The sequence below is a fragment of the Notolabrus celidotus genome, chromosome 2 (assembly GCF_009762535.1).
Source record: "Notolabrus celidotus isolate fNotCel1 chromosome 2, fNotCel1.pri, whole genome shotgun sequence".
Lineage (NCBI taxonomy): Eukaryota > Metazoa > Chordata > Actinopteri > Labriformes > Labridae > Notolabrus > Notolabrus celidotus.
The window spans coordinates 17,144,751-17,168,400 of record NC_048273.1 but is presented as its reverse complement, the minus strand read 5'-3'; the positions used below and the strand labels follow the sequence as shown (position 1 = coordinate 17,168,400).

Genomic DNA, 23,650 nt, shown 5'->3' with positions numbered 1-23,650 from the left:
AGTTGAGGTGACAGTAAAAAGAAGTCAGACATTCATGTTTGGTTTTCAAAGAATAAACATTTAATTGAACTGCAAATCTGGAAAAATAGCACACATACTGTAAACCAGCAAACAAAATGTTACAGTATTGTGTGTCAAAGCATTTGGGATGGCACGGTGTGAACATCTGAAGGTATCAACTCATTGTAAACAAGTATTTAAGATAATCCCAGAAAAAATGGTGAACACATTGCTTGTGATGCTGCAATACAGTGACAACTACTTTACACAGCACTTAACAGATGTGTAATTGTTAAATGTATTCTCAACAATTTGATGTTTTGTTTTGGTAACCGTATAAGTGTGACAATTAAGTTACACATGAGGGAAAAACTGTAAGACGCTGCACCAAACAATAGCACAGGATGCTCAATTTTTTATTACAGAAAAGAGATGTTCTTGTTTCCCAAAAAAAATAATTCTTATTACAGTCCAACTTGATTAATGTTTAATAAATACTCCTTTCTCACAGTAGAAAAGGTATTCTTTTTAAGTTTGGTAGTGTTTTTATGTCCCCAGAGTTCACTTTGGCCCCAGCATCTCCTCCGGCTTCACCCACTGGTCAAACTGCTCCTCCGTCAGGTAGCCCAGCTCCACAGCCATGGCCTTCAGTGTGGTGCCTTTCTTGTGAGCCGTCTTGGCGATGGCTGCTGCCTTGTCATAACCGATGTGCGGGTTGAGGGCGGTGACCAGCATGAGGGACTCATTCATCAGCTTGTTGATCCTCTCTGTGTTGGCTTGGATGCCCACCACACAGTTGTTTGTGAATGAGACGGAGGCATCACCAAGGAGCCGAGCAGAGTTCAGCACATTCTTTATTATCATGGGTTTGAAGACGTTGAGCTCAAAGTGTCCATTGCTGCCTCCAATGGTGACGGCGACATGGTTCCCCATCACTTGGGCGGCCACCATAGTCATGGCCTCACACTGGGTGGGATTCACCTTGCCTGGCATGATGCTGCTCCCTGGTTCATTCTCTGGTAGGATAAGCTCACCCAGACCAGAGCGAGGTCCTGACCCCAAAAAGCGGATGTCGTTCGCTATCTTCATCATGCTGACAGCCACTGTGTTCAGGGCTCCACTCAGCTCCACTAGAGCATCATGGGCTGCCAGAGCTTCAAACTTGTTGGGTGCTGTAACAAATGGCAGGCCTGTGAGAGAAGCAACAGTTGAGGCTACTTTCTCTGCAAAGCCTATGCGGGTGTTGAGTCCTGTTCCCACTGCTGTGCCTCCTGCTGCCAGCTCATACACCCTTGGCATGGCACTCTTCACCCTCGCAATGCTGTACTTCACCTGCTGGACATATCCCCCAAACTCTTGTCCAAGTGAGAGAGGGACAGCATCCTGAGTGTGTGTGCGCCCGATCTTGATGATGTCTTTGAACTCTTCTGCCTTAGCAGCCATAGCGTCATGCAAAGTTTGCAGGCCAGGCAGCAGGACGTGGTGGACCTCTGTAGCTGCAGAAATGTGCATGGCAGTGGGGAAGGTGTCATTGGAGCTCTGACTCTTGTTCACGTGGTCATTAGGGTGGACAGGCTCCTTGGAGCCCAGTTTCCCCCCTAGGATCTCAATAGCTCTGTTGCTGATCACCTCATTAACGTTCATGTTGCTCTGAGTTCCAGATCCAGTCTGCCACACCACCAGAGGGAAATGATCGTCCAGTTTACCAGCTGATACCTCATCTGCAGCCTGGACGATCGCGTCCGCTATCTTTGGGTCCAGGCCGTAGTCCTTGTTCACTTCAGCGGCCGCTCTCTTCAGAATACCGAAGGCCTTGATCACTTGGATGGGCATTCTCTCGCTCGGTCCCCCTATTTTGAAGTTCATGGTGGATCTGACAGTCTGAGCCCCGTAGTACTTGTCAGCTGGGACCTTGAGCTCACCGAAAGTGTCGCGCTCGAGCCTGAAATCTGAGCTGGCCATTCTTGACGTGCAGAAAGGGAGTTTTGAGTTTACACAGACTCTTTGAAAAGTCAGGATGTTGCAGTTAAACTGCTGAACGCGTCTCAGAGACCGAATCATGGTTCCTATTAGAGGTGAATCCAGTGGGAGGTCAACGCAGCCTTCTACATTGTAACCTGTCATTGGGTGGAAAGGAAACTGAGTGTCTGTCAGCCAATAGGAAGGCAAGGAGGGAGGGACTTCCGGCAAGGTTGTCGAATCGCGTGGAGGTGATCGGATCCTTCATCCGGATTGATGAAGCTGCTCATAACATTGCAGTGTTTCATTTCCGGTGTGTCAACAAGGGACGATTTGCTTTATAAAATAGAAGTCTGTTTTATTACATAATTCATCATTTAAAATGCATACATAAAAAGTGTCGAGCAGGCCAGCTTTAAATAACTATTTTCATAAGTGTTTCTCACGGAAATTTACAAATTGGAAAACATTTTAACTTTTTATAAAACAAAATTACATCAGCAAAACACTTTTATAATTCATCATTTAAAATGCATACATAAACATGTCAAGCAGGCAAGCTTTAAATAACTATTTGCATACGTGTTTCTCACTAAAATTGATTTGACATTTGCGTCTCAACAACAAGAACATCACCCGGGGTCTTTTTTTCTCATAATTTTAACAAATCATATTCATGTTTTTTTGTTGAGTTTTATTTGTAGCCGTTTAGTTGGCTTTTATTGGTAATGTCCTGCCAGATAGAGATTTTAATAATGACCTTGATCCCAAGATTCCCTTAATGTTTAAATTGGAACATTATTAAAACTATGAGTATTATTCATCAGCTTGGGTTTTAATTTTTAATAAATATATGGTTATGTATGGTTGCCCTGAAGGACAAAATTTACAAAAGATGAAACACTTTTACAAAGTTGGAGAAAAAATTTACATTTCGGAAAACATTTTAACATTTTATAAAACAAAATTACATCAGCAAAACCCTTTTACCAAGGCCAAAACAAATTTACATTTAAGAAAACAAATTCACAAAAGATGAAACACTTTTACAAAGTTGAAGAAAATTATACAAACAATGGAACACTTTTACCATTTCTGAAACGAATTAACATTTCATTTTTACGGAAAGGGAATGTACCAAATACCGGAAGTGATCCAGATGTGATCGAGTGAGGGGTCATTTAATTTGTTTTGATGGAGAGAGACCGAACGGAGATGCACATGGTTTACATATTAGGACATCCTCGGGTCGAGGTGTCAGACCTCAGATGAAAAAGCATAATGTCTCCGGAAAAGCTCAGTCATGTGTCCGCAAAACCTTCATCATGTGTCAGAATTCAGATGAAACGGCCTCAGACCACATAGCCTCAGGCTAAACAGAGTCAGGCTGAAAGGAGTCAGACTTAACGGTAAAAGTGATCCATCATTTGTAAAATTGTCTCCAGCTTTGTAAAAGTGTTTCATCTTTTGTAAATTTGTTTCCTTAAATATGAATTTGTTTTGGCATTGGTAAAAGTGTTTTGCTGATGTAATTTTGTTTTTGTTTTTATGTAAAAATGTTTTATAAAATGTAAATTTTCAACTTTGTAAAAATGTTGCATCTTTTGTAAATTTGTTTTTTGACCTTCATGACCACCGTAGTTATGGACATTTTTGGTCACTTGAGTATTCCAAAAAGAAACATATTTACTTGTTATACATGCCGATGATGAAGTATCATAGTGATTTAGTTCCACGTGGAAATACCTTTATTTTGAAAATCACACACGGCTCATTAGCGGAAGTGTTGAGTCTCCTGTAGCTAGCTCCACTCTGTTAGCTCTTCTCGCGGTATATCGTTGGTATGCTGTTAGCTTGTAAGCTAACCCCATCGTTTCCAGGTTTCGTGTCGACCTGAAAAAAAAGCAAACGAGGAGAGACACGGACCGGCTACGCAGCTGAATACTTTTTAAATCCAGGCTGCACCGAGGAGCGGGACAATGCCGCACAACTTCCAGGCCGGAGACCTGGTCTTCGCTAAAATGAAGGGGTACCCCCACTGGCCAGCCAGGGTAAGCAAGTATCGTTAGCAGCAGCCGGAGGGGCGGAGGGGATGAGCGGCGCTGCATGGGACGCTGGAGAAGGTTCTGTGTATCCTCGACACTGAACATGGATACACAGCATACACAAACATACTGCTAACTGTATTTATCATGGTGCTCTCTGTCAGTCCAGCAGTCAGGGATACATCATGTGAATATAATGATGTTGGCCTAACGTTAATCTGCAAAGAGACGTCAGGCTGCGAAGCTAGCCTTGTTATTTTATTGAATGACGTTTGAGACAACTCGGTCTCATATGAAAACAGTTCATCATGCAATATATTTCAATGTAAAATCACACTGTTCCAAATACATCCACAATGGTTTGCGTTCCAATGATAACCACGTCTGCGTGCAATAACACTAGTCTGGATGAAAACAAATCGTGATCTGCCAGCTAAGTTTCACTCTTGTCTGTTTCCAGATTGAAGATGTGGCAGATGGGGCAGTGAAACCACCGCCTAATAAAATCCCTATTTTCTTTTTTGGGACACATGAAACGTGAGTAAAACATTGCACTATCAGAAGTTCTACAGACACACCTGATATGATTTATGCACCTGACTGACCGCTGATGCTTTTTGAATTGAGACTATTAAAAATGACTAAACGGTCGTTTCTATTGTATAGATGCTTTGTCAACACATAGTTTATTAAATATAAAATGTATTCCATTGTCTCATCTGTTTTTAAGTCATATATCTTATTTGAGAGCAATGTGAGACTAAAAACCACCACTACTCATCTCACACTATTGCCTGTCAGTGTTTTATCTTGATATGAGTTCTCTTGTTAGGGTTTCCTGTGGAGCATTGAATCTGGTCAGTTTGAGTTTGCAGTATGTTTCAGAGAGATGTGTTGATATGCCTGCTCTGGCATCAGACACCATCTGTTTGACAAGATGGCACCTGCTGTATATTAATTCATCACTAGGGGGCACAGTCTGCTGCTTTACTCTTAAGTCAGCAGAGAGTATCCTTATTGTCAGTGTAAACCTGTTGCTGATAACGCAGGGGTGGTTTTATTCAGATAGTAAAACTGATCACTTTTTTTGCTTAATGTCTCTTTGCACAGAGCATTCCTAGCACCAAAGGACCTTTTTGCCTATGATAAGTACAGCGAACGTTATGGGAAGCCCAATAAACGGAAGGGATTCAATGAAGGTTTATGGGAGATTCAGAACAATCCTCATGCCTCCTACAGCGCTCCACCTGTGGTAAGTTTTCCTAATATAAGAATCCATAAATCCTTTATCAGGCATGATTTAACATAACCTTACACTCTATGATATAATGAAAAGTAAACATAGACGTCTAAGTCCTGGTAATTTAGATTGTATAGCAGACTGGTAGACTGCTGTGTGTATTAGCAGGACATCTGTGATAATCTTGTCTTTTATCACTGGTCATCCACAGCCAGCCAGCTCTTCTGACAGCGAGGGCAACAGTGCCAGGGGAGGAAGTGATGATGAGGAGGAGGAAGAAGCAGAAGCCCCAGTGCCACCAAAAGTGGAGTCAGGAAGTGAAGTCGACTCGGATTCTGGGAGTGATGATCAAGGAAAGGGAGCAGCAGTGAAGCGAAAGCCGCCACCTGCTAAGGTAACTGATGTTTAATTTCACTCAATAAATCCCATGGATATTTTGAAAACTTCAAGTGCAATCAAGTGACATCAGCAGCACATACAGTGCAACCGGAAAGTGTTCATACCCCTTCAATTTTTCTCCATTTTGTTATGTTACGGCTTTATTCCAAAATGGATTAAGTCATTTTTTTCCCTCAACATTCTACACACAATACCCCATAAAGAGCACCTTAGAGGCATCATATGGATTTTTATTAACTGAGCTGACAGTCTTATAACCAATTAACTGTTAAAGTTTATTTTTTATTTTTATGTTATAAATAAGGAACATCAATATCAGTGTGCTTTATTCACACGTGGTTACATTTCAATTTAGTTTTAATATGCAACTTTAATCTTGAATACATTGAAAACAGTTTTTTCTAAAGTTGTCAACAACAAAATAACATGTTTTTATCATAAATGTTTTTATATTCAAATTATTTTCAAATAAAATATTTGACTAAACTTTAAGAGTGTTAAGTGTTTGGTTTTATAATCAGGGTATTCTTATATTTGGATTAATACAATAAAGGTTTTCCTCTTTTTTTTTTTCAAGGTATCTCTACTTCCAGATTTATCGCACAGCCTCCAATTTTTATTTTTTTTTAATCATAAAAATATTAGTTCATTCATTCATTCATTCATTCATTCATTCATTCAATATTGTTTTTTCTTATGTGTGAATAGTTGATAATTTATTATTTTAAATTTGGTATTTATTCTACCAATTAAGTGCAGCAGTTGTTAAAGTAAGGACAAAATAATGTGAACAGGCAGTGTTTAATTGAAGTCAAATCAAACAGATCTGGATAACGTTCTTAATGTTATTCAGTTTAGCTCTTTGAAAGTTTGTGTGTTTTTCCGTTTTAGCGGCCTCCGCCTCCAAAAAAGTCTCGGGGCTCATCCAGTGACCGAGGTGCAGAGAGTGGATCACCCTCTGAATCAGAACCCACACCCTCAGATTCTGACTCTGGAAAGAACAGTGATCAGGTATACACACAGGTGTGCACACAAACAGCATGTTTTTGGTAGGGTGATGTGAAACTTAACAGCTAATAATGAGACACTTTTTTTCTCCCAACAGGATTTTACTCCTGAGAAGAAAGCTGGTGGACGAGGTGGGAAGAAAGCAGGGAGCAGAGGGAAGAAGAAGGTGACCCATCAGCCAAAACAACTGAAGATTCCCATTTTAATTTCTTCTTTTATCTCCAACTTTATTCATTTTGTTCTATGATGTTGCAGAAGGCTTCTTCTGGGTCGGACTCAGAATCAGGATCGGGCTCAGAAAAGAAAGCGGCAGACAGCGAATCAGAGGACGAGAAGCCGCGGCCGGCTTTGTCAGGCTCTGAATCAAAGTCTGGCTCAAAATCTGATTCAGACTCAGATCCACCTCCCAAGAAGGGTCCACAAGCACGCAAGAAAGGTGTGCATCAGTCTCATTCAAGATTAGTTTGATCAGTTAAAGTAGAATTTCAGAGAAATGATCTGAAATCATAAGATTTATTTTACCACTTGTGTAGAAGGACTCAGTTTTTTAAATTTCCTACATCTACAGAGAAGCCTGCACCGAAGCCTCGTGCACGGAAACCCAAACCAGCCCCGGCCAAACGAGCGCCTCCATCATCCTCCGACAGCGACAGGTTAGCTCTCTCTTAAGACATTTTCCTTCTTTATTTAACACTGCTTAAAAACAGCAGTGTGAACTGTGAAGAAACTACGAGCCTGTTATTAAGAGGCAGCTTTGTTTTCCTCACAGTGACAGTGAAACCGACCACATCAGTGAATGGAAGAAGCGAGACGAAGAGCGCAGACGAGAGCTGGAGGAGCGCCGAAAAAAAGAGGAGGCAGAGGAGCTCCGCAGGTTACGTGAGAGAGAGAAAGAGGAAGAAGAGAAAAAGAAAAAAGACAAGGATAAGGATAAGGGTAAAAAAGGGAGCGACAGTGACAACAGCAGTAGCTCAGATGAAGGTGTAGATGATCACCCGTTGAAGAAGTCCAAGAAACCCCCTCCACCCCCAATCCCTGCGCCCTCAGACTCTGATTCTCCAGCACCAACTGAGGTACAGTCACATGATACAACATTTTCATAGTCTAAGATGCAGTCAACTACATTATGTGTTACATTCTGCTGTATTCAGAGTAATATGTAGGCTGCTTAGTCAAGGTGTTACTTATTTTTGAATCTTGTTTTTTAAAAGGCAAAGAAATCATCAAAGAAGCCCGATCAGCAGAAGAAGGCAAGAATAAAGAAAGAGAAGGAGAGGAAGGAAAGAAAGGAAAAAGAGCTTAAAGAGAAGAAAGCCAGACGGTCAGAGGAGAAGTCCAGAGCCAGGTGAGCGCACAATGGGAAATTCACTATGGTATGCAAACCTCATTAGAAGAACTTCATTAAGAATTAATGCACACAGATCACAGAGGTGCCTCTCCCTCTCTCTCTTTCTCTCACACTCTCTCCCTCTTTCAGGTCCAAGCCTGAAAAACCCAAACGCAGACCAGAGAGGCAGCCGGAGAAGAAAGTGGAAAAGAAAAAGGGTCAGTGTTTAGTACAGTCATGCTCAGTTTCACACGCACTGTGCTTGTACACTGCAGCAGGTTAGAAGACATTGCCTGGTAGAAGCTGCTTCATGTAGACTTCAATAATACAGCTGTTCTAAACACACAAAGATAAGTTATATTGTTTGTCTGTGAATTGTATAAGTGTCATTTAGTATAACACACTGTGCTGCTAATCCACATGCAGAGTCATCGCCAGAAGAGAAGCTACAGAAACTCCACACAGATATTAAGTTTGCACTAAAAGTGGACAACCCAGTGAGTAACATTGAGTACTTTTGTAGAATACAGATGTATTTATCAGAATAGCATGAAAACATTTTTTAAAAATATATTTGTCTATTTTTTTAGGACATAGAGCGGTGTCTACAAGCCCTGGCAGAACTTGAGGCTGTGCCTGTTACCAGCCAAATTCTACATAAAAATGCTGAAGTTATTGCCACACTGAAAAAGGTTTGCTGTGACAGTCCATAGTTCCTTATTGTTTCCTAACTTGTCTTGTATTAAGGCAGGATAGCACACATAAATAAAATAAGGACAAAATAAACATTGGGTTATTATTGAAGCTGTTATGAAATGGAAATTATACCTAACAAAAAAAAGAGGAATTTTTTCATTAGTCAAAAATGAACTTCTTTTATTTTGTTTTAAATCACAATATAGATTCGGCGATATAAAGCCAGCGCTGAAGTCATGGAAAAAGCTGGTCAAGTCTACAACAAGTTAAAACTTCGCTTTATGGGCAAGCCGGTGATGGCAGCTAAACCTTCAACAGAGAACAAGGAAGAAGAAGAAGAGGATGAGAAGCAGACCGAAAACACAGGTAAAAACAAAAAGCTATACCTTGGATCCTGCTTCCATCTTAGTTACATATCCCAGTTTGATATTTTTGTCCTTATGTTGACCTAATTTTTAATTTTCCAGACTCCACTCCAGTGAATGGGGAATCTGAACAGAAAAACGATGATATGGATGTAGAGGATAAACCAAAATCACCTGCCCAAGAGGAGAACAATGATGAAACTGCTTCAAGTCCAAACAGGTGAACTTAACATGTAAAGCAACACAAAGTACAGACGACTGACATGATATGAGAGAAGATTTGGTTACTGGAATCTCTATTGAACATTGTCTGTCTTTGGTTCAAGGAGGTTTTATACCTTTTTATTTACCATGTGCAAAGTTGAGCCTGTTTGCTTACCATGACATAGCACATATGAGCATGCTGCCTCTTTTAATGTACACGTTCTAATTTCCACAAATGATGTTTTTCGCTACAGAATGAGCCCAGACAGCCCTGCTGAACACACTCACACGTATGAGGAAGCGGAAAACTCCATCTCTGCAGAGACCGAGCCACCTGCTATAGAAAGCTGAATGAAAGACCCTGAACCACCTCTGCAGTGGACCAAGTGCTAAAGATGTTGGCCTCTTTGTCTGAAGTCTTGCAGTACTCCTGACCCAGAAACAGTGCATCACACACCTAGCGTTTCCTACTGTGTTACACCAATGTTGATGTTTTGGACTTTTTTGTAGTACGATAATATCAAACGTAAAGGCCTTGTTGCTTAAAAAGTTTGGTCCATTATTTATCACAAATAAAAGGAAAAGCTTAGTAGGTTAATAGATTGTGGCGCCGTGTGAACCCCTTTTGTTTCTGAAATATACTTTTCCTTTTATACGACACTCGGCCCGTCCTGGATCCTCACCCTGTACCTCCCTGCTCTTGGCTACTTTGTCTTTCTACCACATGAACTCCTACTTTGGTCTTTCATACCTTATGTAAATTGAATGATTACATTTTTAGCATTTCTATCCAGAATATACACTGGGAGGAGTATGAAATGAAACTTGGACGATACTTGTTTGGGAAATTGGGCAGAAAAAGAGCCATGATGTTAATTTTTTCACTTGAGAATTTTGTGCTGCCCTTGCATCTTGTTTTGTAAAGCCTATAGAACATCACAAAGGCCTCTTGACTGTGTGTATGACATTGTGAGAGTGGTAAAGTACTATTTGTCAGTCTTTTATGTTAAGTATTTTTTTTAATTATCTGGTCTTCAAGTTAATCCAGTCTGAAATGTAAAGCCATTAATTGAGTCACTCTTAAAACTGTTTTCTGACTGAACTCCACCCACTTTTTATAGCCTTGTTTGCAAATATTTGCATCGACAGTTGTCTAAAATAATAATTGCTGTGGAGTTGAACACCTTGCACTCTCGTCTCCTCATCGTGTCTGCTTTCAGTAGCTTGCTTAATATATGGAGTAACTGTACAGATTAAAACTGCCCTTAAAAGCTATTGAGATCTCATGTAGCTGCAGCATATTTTGCCATTTTACGTCATATGCATACAACAGGTGTTTTTAGTGCTATGTAAATTGGTATAGCATTTCTATCACTGAGTTGAGACTTGAATAAAAATCTCAGCATGGCTTTGTTTCTATCTAATTATTTACTTAAAATTAAATTTCAGCTTATATTAAAATCAGAACGGTTACTTTTGCTACCAGGTCATCGCCATGTTGTTTGATGTTGGAAAGTTTTGGTATTTTATTGTCACTCTTTTTGTATGCAATACAGCCTAATGCACTTATAAACTAACTGCACGCGTATGACTCGTTGAAATGTGTCTTGTACATAGGATTACCAATTTAAAAAAGGATTAATCACAGAACATCTAAACTGGCATTTTTTATTTCAATAAATTGTGTTTATATCTTCAAAACTGGCAGTGTCACTTGAACGGTTTAGATAGATATACTTTATTTCAGACACATAGGTCCATATCAGCACAAGATTAATATAAAAGACTAAAAATAAGTAAAATACATGTCCAGCAAGAAATAAAAAAATCACATGACAACAGTTTACACATTCATTTTGATTAAAGCATAAAAAGGCATTTCAATGTTTCCAAAAGCAAGAAAAATACCTTGTGTCACTTAATGTGGGCTGAGTTAGCACCCTTAAAATTTCATTTTCTGAATCAGCTAAGCAACACATAAATGCATACATCAAATTTCTCAGTATAGCATGAAATGTGAACACACAAATTCACTGTTCCTAAAATCCAAATTATTGAAATTATTTGACCTTGTAGATTTTAAAACTGCACAAATTGGGTAAAAGGCTAAGAAAAATCTTCTTCCAGGATTTATTCAAAGATTGTTCTTTGAAAGAGAAGGAGGTTATAACTTAAAGGCCCTGTGAGGAGTTTTTGAGTGGTCATGAAATGGACTGAAATGAGCAGTGATGCCTCTTTATGACCTAGAAAAGTAAACAAGATTGTTAGAAAAGGTATTGATCATTTCTGTTGTGTTATTTTAAAGCCTGAAATCGCTGTGAGAGGGTAGGTGTCAGATGAGGTGATTGACAGCACGTCAATAAAAACCCTTTCTCTGCGGTAAATATTCTTAAAGAGTGAAATAGTTGACTGTTAGTTGAAAGCAGGAGGAGATAACATAATTTACACATGCACAGGACAAAATAAGCAAGATCACTTAGTCCACAGGGGGGCGCCAAAGTCAAAACAAACAAAGTTCCTCACAGGAGCTTTAAGAGGGATGTTAAGATTAAAGATGGTGAGTGTTTGGACTACAATGAGAAGTTTTTGTATTACAATCTGTGGTGTAAAACTGTGGAACAGTCTCAATATGCAGCTACAGCAATGTCAGAACATAATCCAGTTCAAGAAAAGGTATAAAGAAATTATTTCCATGAGGTACAAGGAGGAGGACAAGTGTTGATAATCATGAGAAGTTTACTTTTGATTATCGGTATAAATATGAAGATTTGACTTGTGGGAGTGGACTAGTATAATGCCAGATATTAGTGAATAAAGGGGAAGGATAAGATACGCTTTAACTTCTTCCTACTTCTTTTTCGCACATGTTAAGTAAAATGTTTCAGTGCTTGCTAATGGAACTGATTGATTTTGTTTCTTTTGTATAACTATTTCTTTTTAATTAATTGTATGTTTTCATACCTATTTCTTCTTTTCTACTTGTATGTTTTTTTCTTTTCTATTTTACTTTTACATGTTCGAAATAAAGACATCAAATCAAATCAAATGTAGGCACATTGTTTGATACAAACATAAAACTTGCACTGGTCCATATTGGTAGTTAAAGGAAAATTCGATATGCATCATTATAAGCTACCTGAAGCCTTTTCATTTTAGCCCTACTGTAACTGCACCACAAATGGGCAGTATAAAGAGGAGTACAGTAAGCTCTGTTTTAACATTATCTGTGCACATTGGAAATGTACGTGCCAGCATATTAGCCTGTGCATAAAGTTTACACCACTGTCGCTGCAGATCATCATCATCACATCTCAGATATATGACTGATCGTGGGACTAGACCTTTAATTCCCCTGATTCCTCATATGAGCGTCTCGCATAATACTCAAGTCAGCTGACTTCAGACGCCATTTTGTCAGCCATTTCCTACACTGATCCATTGCCAGCGTCTCTGCACAGCACAGGACGCCCCGTCTGGCCTCAGCTTCATCTGCCCGGGCTTGATAAACAGCAGCCGATCCTGCACTGACGGTCCCCGGGTGGATGAGACACAGTCTAGAGGGTCGCTCGGCTCCCGTTAGACTCCTGGAAGGCGCTTGGCCCCCCGGTACAAGTCACAGGCAGCCATGGCTTTGAAGATTGTCAAAGGGAGCATCGATCGGATGTTCGATAAAAACCTTCAGGATTTAGTACGTGGCATTAGGAATCACAAGGAGGATGAGGTAAAACGACCACCGAGCAAACACTGACACTCAGAACATTTTAAAACTCATATTTCATTTTGTTTTTATCTGATTCCTGCTGCCATCACCGTTATCATTGACCAGCTAGCTAACGTTGATAGCTAACGCTCGGTGAATTAACGTGAGGGAGGCTGGTCAGCTAACCCTGCACAGTCATTTCAGCAGCTAACTCTTACTCAAAACAACTCTTTTCACAGGCCAGTGAAGCCGGCAGAATGATCATTTGACATTAGTAAAGTAACAGGGATGGGTGTTTATTTTAATGCCAACTTTGTGTCAATATTACCCGTGTGGTGTTAAGAAAAGAGGCTTAATGGGGTTAATGACAGCTGGCTAACCCAGTTCACTGTCACCCCGTTAAAGGTAGTACCATGTAGCAACAGATTACTCTTATTATTTTAACCATTATTATTTTAATCATTGCTTTAACATTTATTTATCTATGTATTTCTTGTATTCTTCTGATCTTGTCAACGCTACCTTATTTTTTAACTTTTCTTTCCACTATTATTTATTCTATTAATTTTACTGTGTTGATTTTATTTTATTTTTAAGTGTTTTATTTATAATCCTTCCTTTTGTAATTTTACCATTGCTGTTGTTTTCTGTCTCTGTTATTCTGTGAAGCACTTTGGTCTGCATGTGTTTATGTATGAAAGGTGCTATATAATATAACTAAAGTTGAGTTAAGTTGAGTACTGCAACAAGAAATGGTCCCATAAGATACTGCTGATGAGGACTGTCTTCCAAGTAATGCCATCTTGGTCAGTTATTAGCCTTGAGTGAGGTGTTATTCTAGGAGAAAATTAAGGATGTGTTCACCTGAATCCAACTTCATCTATTCAGATTGGAGGACAACAGAGTCACTTCACTGCCGATGCTCTGATGTTATCGTCAGTGTTGAAAATACCTAACTTACCTTACTGACTCACTTCAACATTAAAAAAATGGGCTGATGAACTTTCTGGATGTTGATATCAAAATTGTGTGAAATGAGTCAGCAGGTCTCTGCATCCATTCAAACATCTCCATTAGTGATTGAAGGTGATGTCATCTCTGTCACAGCTCTGTGGGTGATGACAGACTGATCACAGCAGCATCCAGACCTGGGTGGGAGTAGAGTGGGATGGGCCATTAGAGGGCACTGTTTTGGGAAGACACTGTCCTGCCTGCACTTCTGATAAGCTCTGCTGTGTCTAACATTGCTCTTACTGTTAAAAATGCGATGTCAGGTTGGTAGTAAGATTTAAGTTTAATGCAGGATCCTTGGGTTGTTGTTGCAGAGCGCTTCGGTACTGTGCACACCTGTCTCCAGTCGTAGGCCTGATGTGAAATGTGGAGGGAGAGTGTCAAATCTGAGGGCAGGAAAAGGGCTTGATTTCTCCCTCTCAACGTGGCAGTTATGTCCTGCTTACCATCTCATTTGAAAAAAAAACAAACCATTACATCCATGCCCCAAACATGAAGATCTAACCAACTATACATTTTCTTTTTAACAAGCGATGTGTCTTATTGTTGAGGGAGTAAAACTCAAGTACTGCATCTGGTGAAGGCCAGCAATCCTTGATCTCTTGATTCAGTGTATGGGTTAAGCTATGCACCAGTAGTAACCCAACCTAAGCTGCCTAGATAGTGTGGTGGTTGCCAAGTCAACAGTGAACAGTGAGCTGAAATATTAATACGCTATGTGTGTGTGCGTGTCTAAGTGTGTGGACTTTTTCCTGGCCAGCCCATAGTTTCTTATTCACTATCTTTGTTTCTCTCACGTGTGTGTGTGTGTGTGTGTGTGTGTGTGTGTGTGTGTGTGTGTGTGTGTGTGTGTGTGTGTGTGTGTGTGTGTGTGTGTGTGTGTGTGTGTGTGTGTGTGTGCTGGATCTGTGCACATTTCATTCATTCACTCTTCCTCCCAGTTACTCTTTGTGTTTTGAACAGCATGTATATTGGAGTCCAATTCAGTCTGTAATTTAGGTGGATTCTTTGTCATTGAAACATGTTGTAAAAAAGTAAAAAGTTGTACCTCTGGTTAGCCTCAGCTGACACTGAGCCTTTACGAGTTCAGGGCTTGGAGTTCACTTCCAGCTTAGTCTGCGTTAGTTGCAGAAAGATTGTCCCTGTTGGCCTTTTGACAACTATTTCAGGTATTTGAATGAGTTCTGAATTGTTCATTGAAGAAGGATGAGCAAGATGGTAACGTGTGTGTCTGGTGATCATGTGTTGAATCCTTCCAGCCCTGCCAGGCAGCAGAGTTCAGCCCCCACCCCTCCACCTCCTCCTGTCACTGTGCTGTCTCATGACTGCACACACATGACCAGCACACACACTCACTCTACAGAGCTATACGTGGATGTATTTGTTTTGCAAGGTTGCTCCTCTTAACAATGGCTGACTGATTACTTTATCTAGAGGTGTATCTAAGCTATTCCTCCACTCTTGAATGAAATGCAGCATCTGCTGACTCTATCTCAAGAAATCTAGGGTAGTATAGTGGGGATTATGGGAACAGCTTTTTTTTTCAGTCATTCATTCAGAAGCTTGGGTTCCTGGCAATCTCATTTGTTACAATTCAGAAAAGCATCAAAGAACCCGTGTGTATGAACTGTGAAACTACTGTACAATCATTAGATAATATTTTTTAGGCATGAGCAGTTTTATTCTGGGATATATATGCAGAGGTGTCGAGTACCGAAGTACAAATACTTTGTTACCTTACTTAAGTAGAAATTTTGGGTATCTATACTTTAGTGGAGTAATTATTTTTCAGACGACTTTTTACTTCTACTCCTTACAGTTTCACGCAATTATGTATACTTTCTACTCCTTACATTTTAAAAATAGCCCCGTTATTCCAGTTTTACTTTGGCTTGTCATCGTTGAAAAAAAACCACTTATGTACATTTACATTCTAATAAAGGCTGTTGATAACAGTTTGACTTTTGCACCATTACAATACTTATAGGCAACTAGTCATCATATCTTCCACTCCATGAAACACGTTAATGCTCAGTAGTACACATATATGGTTCTTTAATGTATTTGCATTGTACAAATTTGAGTTCATTTCAATGGGCATAAAAGCGACTGAAACAGGTGCAACCCAAATATTTCAACATCAACATATTAATATAACATTATAGTCATTATGGCCTTCAGAAAAATGTTTTTTTTGGGGGGGGAGGTGGGGTAGTGCACTTTAGGCCCCTGTGGCGCAGCCTAAGCTTTTGTCCTTAATGGCATTTTTCCCCCTTACATCACTTTAACTTTTATACTTTAAGTAGTTTTGAAACCAGTTCTTTTAAACTTTTACTTGAGTAAAAAGCTTCAGCTGATAGTTCAACTTCTACAGAAGTATTTTTAAACCCTAGTATCTATACTTCTACTTGAGTAATGAATGTGAAAACTTTTGACACCTGTGTATATATGTTTGTTGCAGCCATCAGGCCATGACTGATGATGATGGCATCATAGGAAAAACGGTACAATCTACTGTCTGTCAGTAAAGGCCATCAGGGTACAAAATGTTCTCAGTCAACAAGCAAGAGCCATATTTCACCTGAAATTGGGAACATGCTTTCAAAATTGAGGATTCTAGCAGTCAAACCAGGCCACACAGCTGTGGGGCTTTATCAGTCACAAGTCATGAATTTGATTATTTGGCATAACTTTGATGCATTACCAGAAACACGTGACTTGAATTTGACTCATTTTTTTTTTATTCTTCCATTACAGAATAATTTTGACTATTTGCTGATGCCACAAGTGTATTGCTAGATGAAACCTCTGCTATGACGCGATTACGTCAGAGATGAAGTTGAGAGGTTGCCTGACTTGACTTTGGACTGGTAAAACAATGATGTCTTAAATAGCAACAACAATAAGCACAGCAGGATTTTTTCTCAGTTTCCTCCTGGTGCTTGGTAGCTGCCTTCCACGCCGGATATCACTTCCCCACCAAATCTGATCTTGTGTCTGTTGTTTGTCCTTCTTTCTCTGTCTGCCCTCAGGCTAAGTACATCTCCACATGCATCGATGAGATCAAACAGGAGCTCAAGCAGGACAACATCGCCGTCAAAGCCAATGCTGTGTGCAAGCTCACCTACGTAAGATCTCTCAACATCCTCCACTTATTCACTGACACTCTATCACTTCTATCACTTCTAGCTGATACAGAGGCACTGATGAACACTGAGACAAACTCTGTCAGTGCATGGTTCACAGAGACCACCTGTGACTATGTGGCTGCTTAACTAAACACAATGCCAAAGTCTCACTAGCACTAGCAAGGTGATCCATTCTGTACTGAACACCCAAAATTAACAAAACAAGACACTACCAAGACAGCACACATACAATTTGATTCATACACGAGTAACCCTGAACATAAACATGTATCAAAGCATCTTTTCAGGTTGTTAAAGGTCTTTTCAAAGAAGATGGTTTGGTTGTACAGGGAATGATTTTAAAGTCTCAGTCAGTTTCATACACTGCTAGTTTGTGTGTTCATTCATAGAATGGAAATCCCTAGGCGGCTGTGGCAACTGTAAAAGGTAGCCACATACAGGCTTGTCCTTTGTATATTATTGAATTAGTAAGAAACCACTTCATACATTTTCACAAAACAGGTACAAGGCTCCGTGAACATGTTCCAGTGTCCGGCCTTATAGCCAGCAGCCTCCATTTATTAAGAACAGTGTACAATTTCTGTTCTAATGGAATCACTGTTTCTATTTATATCCGAGCACAACAATGAGCTTCTAGCTGGTTTCATGCAATTGGTGTATTGGTGTGCTCTTCGAGAGCTTTCAGCTCAAATCATTTAGCCTCTGTGTGTACCACAGGGACAGCTCAGAGCCTCTCTCCTCCATTTATTCAACCACATCTCCCCGTCTCTTTTCTCTTCTGTGTTACAGCTTCAGATGCTGGGTTATGATGTCAGCTGGGCCGCTTTCAACATCGTTGAAGTCATGAGCTCCTCCAAGTTCACATACAAGGTATGACTGGAATATAACGAGAGTTTGGGGGAAAAAAAACAGGTCTCTATGGGTATGATGTTGAGACTGTAGTTTAAAATGAAATGTGGATTTACCAGGAAATGATTTATTCTGCATCATTGAAGTTAAATTCTCCTCACAGTTACTCACCCAGAAATAGCCCGAGAAATTTTGATGTTAAATCTTGTGTTCTGTGGAGGTAAATCCCTATAGAACTGCAGGTTAATTGATTTGTGTAATAGTAGCATTGTACTGAAATGAACAGCATGTAATCACACATTTAAAATGTAGCAAAATGTTCTTTAAATTTGATTGAACTTTTAGTAAACCCAGAAGTCCCACTGAGATTAAAAGTTTGTTTTACGAGAGAGACCGGGCCAAGGTAGCAGCCATACAGAATTAAAAACGCATTATAAAAAAGACAGAAACAATACAGCACTAGCAAATAACAACAGCTCTAAATATATTCAAATACACTGCAGGCTTTCAAGAAAACAACCTCATGCCTCTCACCTTATTCTCCTCATTCTTTATGATACTCATAAATGTGTGAAGAGATATCAATCTGTCCAATTTCTTCATTCTTTCTATTTGCTTCTCTCCCTACAGAGGATTGGCTACCTGGCAGCCTCGCAGTGCTTTCATGAGAGCACTGATGTCATCATGTTGACAACCAATCAGATCCGAAAGGTCAGTGATTTTTATTACCTGTGCCCTTCATTCATTCTGCTCTATTTATTAGTCAGACAACCTTTTCTTATTTTCTCTCATGGTAAATTCTCCTCTGTTTTTCTCTCCCAGGATCTCAGCAGTCCGAACCAGTATGACACAGGTGTCGCTCTGACTGGCCTCTCTTGTTTTGTGACCCCTGACCTGGCTCGGGATCTGGCTAATGACATCATGACACTGGTGAGTCATGGAGAACACTGTACGTCATGGATTTTTCTGGCTGCAGTCGGTTTTCAAACCTTGTAACTCTCCATGAATCTGTGTGTATCTAGAGACTCTTCAGTCTGTAAGAGGTGTTCTTTTTTGCTACAGTTTGAACACATCTCTCCCTCTTGTGTAAACTTTTTTCTCCCATCCTTAGATGTCTCACACGAAACCCTACATCAGAAAGAAAGCTGTGCTGATCATGTACAAGGTGTTTTTGAAGTACCCAGAGTCCCTGCGGCCTGCTTTCCCCAGGCTCAAGGAGAAACTGGAGGATCCAGATCCAGGTATCAGCAAATACACTGCACTCTGTCTTATATGTGTGCTTGTGCCCACAGCACCAGCACAGCTTTGAAAGAAGAGAGGGCTGTTTGCTAGTTCTCCCTGCGAACGTGCTTTTTGCCAAATAGGCTTTCTCCTTATTTGAGGTGGCTAAATGTTAGACTGTGCTGGTACTCGCAGGGACAGACGTTCTCTGTCACCTGAACCCTATGAATTATTCAGTAACTAAGAATATGAGATTAAGCAAGGCTCATTTGTTATCCTGCCAGGACTGTCTGGGAATATGCAACAATTCACTGGACTTTTTCTGTTTCTGCACAGACAGAAGCATCTAATAGGATGTTTATCTGGCTGTATGACATGTAATGAGTGATGTCAAAGTGTTAGTGTGCCATTATTTAATGAATGAGATTCCTAAAGGGCTCTGATGTGAAAGGCTGCTTTCAACTGTTGTTCAAAAGATCTTTTCAAAGTGATGTAAGGTGAAAGTAAATCTAGCATCCCTGCTCTTCCCCATTATGTGTTTCCCTGATGATCTTTATTCTGTTGAATGTGTTTTTCATCTTCAGGTGTCCAGTCTGCGGCAGTAAATGTTATCTGTGAGCTGGCACGGAGAAATCCCAAGAACTACCTGTCTCTGGCCCCTCTTTTCTTCAAACTCATGACATCCTCTACTAATAACTGGGTTCTCATTAAGATTATTAAGCTGGTGAGTCAACAGGAAACAGAGAAGCAACCTTTAAAGATTGTTTTGATAAAAAAAAAAATTGCACAAGCAGTTTTAGATAAACAACAAAGCTATTTCCTTTGCACCATGGGGTCATGGGTTTTTGTATTTTTTTACCTTTTTAAGTATTTTATGATAGGCATGAGGAATCCATCCGAAAAAAGGAATTGATACCAGTTTTGCAACCTGAATAGGCCTAAACTGACCAGAGTGAAATGAAACAACATGACAGTGTATTTCATAGCTAGCACTATACCTCTTTTTTTTCAAGTATTCCATTCACATCTAAGTCAGTTACAGTTTCAGTTAAACTCCTAACAATGGAAGGACATAACAACAGGAAGGATATAAACTGTGTGTCGTGACACTTTGCGTGTTTGTTCTACAGTTTGGTGCTCTCACACCTCTTGAGCCACGGTTGGGGAAGAAGCTAATTGAACCTCTGACTAATCTTATCCACAGGTGAGACTAAATCCCTCCATTATAAACGTATCAAAGGTAATAAAAACATTCTGATCTGCCGGGTAAATATTGATGATAATCTTCTCTCTCTGTGTGCTTCTTTGCCTGTCTTCATCTCCTACAGTACCTCTGCAATGTCACTGCTGTATGAATGTGTCAACACTGTTATTGCAGGTCAGTACTGGCAGTCTCATTTAGCGTGTGTGTTAATGGTAGAATTGATTATACTGCCAGAATATCAATTCTATGGTTTAAATGTTGTTCTTAGGATTTGAGATAACTTCTTACTTCATAAATGCACCTGTTTTAGTTTTTTTTTTACAAAATCCATTTAGTCCACATAGTAATTCCTCCTCAGTCAGTTCTAACTGCGTCTCTGTCCCATCTTGCAGTGTTGATTTCCTTGTCCTCTGGGATGCCTAACCACAGTGCTAGTATCCAGGTAAGGATGAATTCGTATTATCCACCTGCACTTTCTTGCGGTCAGATGTTGATCATAACCCTTTCCACTCCAGTTGAAGCACGATGCATGCTTTCACCAGAGACACAGCAGCTATCAGACAGGCCACCAGGACATAGATATCTTAAATAGGCCCCATCTCCCCCACTTTAATATTTTCTCATTGAAGTTCTTTGACATGTGCTTATACATCAAAACTGGAACTGGTGGTGGAAAGGTTTTCAGCGGTGTTAATGTCTCCCCTCCTTTTTCTCTTGCTCTCTTTCTCTCTTTCAGCTCTGTGTGCAGAAACTGCGAATCCTGATAGAAGACTCGGACCAGAACTGTGAGCCCTCTGTCAATGCCTGCAGTGTGTCATTTTCTCATTGTCTGTGTGTTTCTGACTGTGGAACAGTCCGCCCTTGTAGACGACAACACCATAGAGCCCCTGACTCTGGATAACTCGAACATTATTACCTTCTCACTCTTAATTAGCTGGCCTGCTTAGAATGCCAGTTCACTTAAGTCACATCTTCCTCATTTGTTGATTCAGCCTGAGCTGGGAAAAAGTTTCCCTGTTGGTTTTTCTCAAACATGAGGCGTAGCTCAGTAAATACACACTCCTGCACACATCCAAGTGGAGCCGAGTGTACTAAATCCAGACTTTCGAGTTATCTGGACACCCGTAGATAGATAGTTGTGTTTGGTGTAGACTGTAGAATGCTGGTGTTAATAGAACAGAGTGTGAACTTGTGGTTTCAGGTTTTGTTTATCCTTTTACCATGCCTCTTAAAGTCATCCTTTTGATGTGACACATTCCAATACATGATGAGGAAGTAAGTGAACAATCAGACCTTTCCTTGATTCCGAAGATGCTTTGCTGATGAAATCAGTAAAGTAAAACAAATCTGAGGCTGACAGAGCAATAAAAACACAGGGTAAAGAAGAAGAAGCCATGTTGAAATCCCATCACATTTTTAAGGGAGTAAAGTTAGAGCAAGTTAAGTTGAATCATGATAACATGGCAAAAGAGTTGATGTGAAAGCAGCAGCATGGTAAGTGCACTCAATGAAATGCAGTCCACTAAAATAGAATAATCACCATTGATTTATTGTTTAGATGCATTATATGCTGCTGCAACTGCTGCCATCACTTTCCCACAGCAGAGCCAGATTCGGAGGCTGTGTTTTTGTGTGCAGCATCTGCCCTCAGGTCTTGTCCCCGGTCATTTCTGCAATGTATGCACTTCAGTGACCAGCCTGACCTCACGCACACACTTATTGATCCAAGAACCTGAGAAGCATTTGTCTCTGCCAGATTCTTTGACGGACAGAAGCGTGTGATTCAGCAGATTTCTGAATCTTTAAAAAGTCTGCTTGGCGAGCGGGAAGAGCTGCCAGGAAAACAACAGAGGAGAAGGCAAAACAAAACTACTGTGTCCAGTGTGTGTGTGATGTACCGTGTGAATGTTTGTGTGTCCTTTCCATCGTCATATATGTTCTGTGTTCCTTTCCTTTTGTGATATTTAGTCTTTTATTTTCATATCTTTCTTTTGGAAATGATCCCAGGCAAGGTCACACATCAGTAATTTGATGAAATTGTATTAAGTTATTAATATTTTCTGTTTATTATACTTGACCTGATGCAGGGAAGGTGTAGGGAAGTGTAGTTTAACATATTTTCAAGTATGAACCCATGAGTCCAAAAAAAGCTACTTATGTATATCCAGAAGTTGTAGATACTGTTACTGCATTCACGATCAAATAAGGACAGTCCGTTTAAACATACATCATTACTGAGACTCAGTTTAGGTGATACAAGATATAAGAAGATGTAGCTTTTTTTAGTAGGGTGCAGTGAGAGTCTGTTCGTAAATGTACTAAGGCCATGTGTGTATGATTTCCCAGTGAAGTACCTGGGCCTGCTGGCCATGTCAAAGATCCTGAAGACCCACCCAAAGTCAGTGCAGTCTCATAAAGACCTCATCCTTCAGTGTCTGGATGACAAGGACGAGTCCATCCGCCTGAGAGCTCTGGACCTGCTCTACGGCATGGTATGAAGTGAATATAGTTGGTTTTACTCATTGATTAGTTTTCTTTAAACATCAGCAGCCATTGACTTGTGAGTCTTTTAATTTTCACTTGAAGTGATGATGCATTCCCTGATTTTTTATGTGTAATTGGGTTCTCTGCCACTTTCACTGGCAGCAGGTGGTGTTAATTCCTTAAATCTGGGTGGTAATTTAAACGTAACGCTAACTGAACGCCTATCCACCCTCCAGGTCTCCAAGAAGAACTTGATGGAGATAGTAAAGAAGCTGATGCTGCATGTCGACAAAGCAGAAGGAACCACCTACAGAGACGAACTGCTCACAAAGATTATCGACATCTGCAGCCAGAGCAACTACCAGTACATCACAAATTTTGAATGGTCAGTGTCATAGCCTTCTTCCCTCAAAATCTCCCTCATAGTATGCATCCCACCTCGTTTCTTTGATGTTAATTTTCACACTGAAGCATTATTTTCATCTGAATCTCTTTGTGTCTGCTTGGCAGGTACATCAGTATCCTGGTGGAGCTGACCCGATTAGAGGGCACACGGCACGGCCACCTCATCGCCTCTCAGATGCTGGATGTTGCTATTCGAGTCAAAGCCATCCGGGTCTTTGCTGTTGCCCAGATGGCCACTCTGCTGGACAACGCCCACCTGTTGACAGGCAATGTGCAGCGAAAGGGCATCTGTGAAGTGTTGTATGCTGCAGCCTGGATCTGCGGTGAATTCTCTGAGTAGGTTGATTGATCTCACTGTGATGCAAACTAATACACACAAGTAAA

At 40.2% G+C, this 23,650-nt stretch overlaps 3 protein-coding genes across 9 annotated transcripts in view; 2 read left to right on the top strand and 1 right to left on the bottom strand.

Moving 5' to 3' along the window:
* Positions 1-37: 37 nt before the first annotated feature.
* Positions 38-2,135, bottom strand: fh (fumarate hydratase). Its single transcript, XM_034707710.1, has one exon. It carries the CDS (start codon positions 2,122-2,124, stop codon positions 562-564), a length of 1,563 nt encoding a protein of 520 aa, XP_034563601.1. The 5' UTR covers positions 2,125-2,135; the 3' UTR covers positions 38-561.
* A 1,533-nt stretch (positions 2,136-3,668) lies between these two features.
* On the top strand, positions 3,669-10,652 carry hdgfl2 (HDGF like 2). Of its 2 annotated transcripts, none has more exons than XM_034707701.1 (16): positions 3,669-4,010; positions 4,465-4,541; positions 5,115-5,256; positions 5,456-5,638; positions 6,535-6,654; positions 6,749-6,817; positions 6,910-7,087; positions 7,220-7,304; positions 7,421-7,724; positions 7,863-7,996; positions 8,129-8,196; positions 8,405-8,475; positions 8,569-8,670; positions 8,881-9,040; positions 9,142-9,259; positions 9,498-10,652. In XM_034707701.1, the coding sequence occupies exons 1-16, from the start codon at positions 3,939-3,941 to the stop codon at positions 9,592-9,594; spliced, it is 1,980 nt and encodes a 659-aa protein (XP_034563592.1). In that variant the 5' UTR covers positions 3,669-3,938; the 3' UTR covers positions 9,595-10,652. The 2 variants fall into 2 exon arrangements, with proteins under 2 accessions (XP_034563592.1, XP_034563583.1); XM_034707692.1 differs by having other exon boundaries at positions 3,670-4,010; positions 6,907-7,087.
* A 1,807-nt stretch (positions 10,653-12,459) lies between these two features.
* ap3d1 (adaptor related protein complex 3 subunit delta 1) overlaps positions 12,460-23,650 on the top strand; it is a 28,251-nt gene continuing 17,060 nt past the window's right edge. For all 6 annotated transcript variants that reach the window (XM_034704513.1, XM_034704493.1, XM_034704474.1 and 3 more), the window contains exons 1-14: positions 12,460-12,964; positions 16,987-17,082; positions 17,893-17,973; positions 18,583-18,663; positions 18,775-18,882; positions 19,064-19,193; positions 19,758-19,897; positions 20,304-20,377; positions 20,502-20,551; positions 20,770-20,819; positions 21,114-21,162; positions 22,724-22,869; positions 23,098-23,246; positions 23,372-23,602. In XM_034704513.1, coding sequence (XP_034560404.1) covers positions 12,869-12,964; positions 16,987-17,082; positions 17,893-17,973; positions 18,583-18,663; positions 18,775-18,882; positions 19,064-19,193; positions 19,758-19,897; positions 20,304-20,377; positions 20,502-20,551; positions 20,770-20,819; positions 21,114-21,162; positions 22,724-22,869; positions 23,098-23,246; positions 23,372-23,602 — 1,481 coding nt within the window. In that variant the 5' untranslated portion in view covers positions 12,460-12,868. The remainder of the gene's footprint in view (positions 12,965-16,986; positions 17,083-17,892; positions 17,974-18,582; positions 18,664-18,774; positions 18,883-19,063; positions 19,194-19,757; positions 19,898-20,303; positions 20,378-20,501; positions 20,552-20,769; positions 20,820-21,113; positions 21,163-22,723; positions 22,870-23,097; positions 23,247-23,371; positions 23,603-23,650) is intronic.

Coding starts and splice junctions, on each gene's coding strand:
- fh (XM_034707710.1), bottom strand. CDS start 2,124: ATGACAGGTTACAATGTAGAAGGCTGCGTTGACCTCCCACTGGATTCA.
- hdgfl2 (XM_034707692.1), top strand. CDS start 3,939: ATGCCGCACAACTTCCAGGCCGGAGACCTGGTCTTCGCTAAAATGAAG. Junction 4,542..5,114: donor TTTTTTGGGACACATGAAAC/GTGAGTAAAACA, acceptor CTCTTTGCACAG/AGCATTCCTAGCACCAAAGG. Junction 5,257..5,455: donor CCTACAGCGCTCCACCTGTG/GTAAGTTTTCCT, acceptor GGTCATCCACAG/CCAGCCAGCTCTTCTGACAG.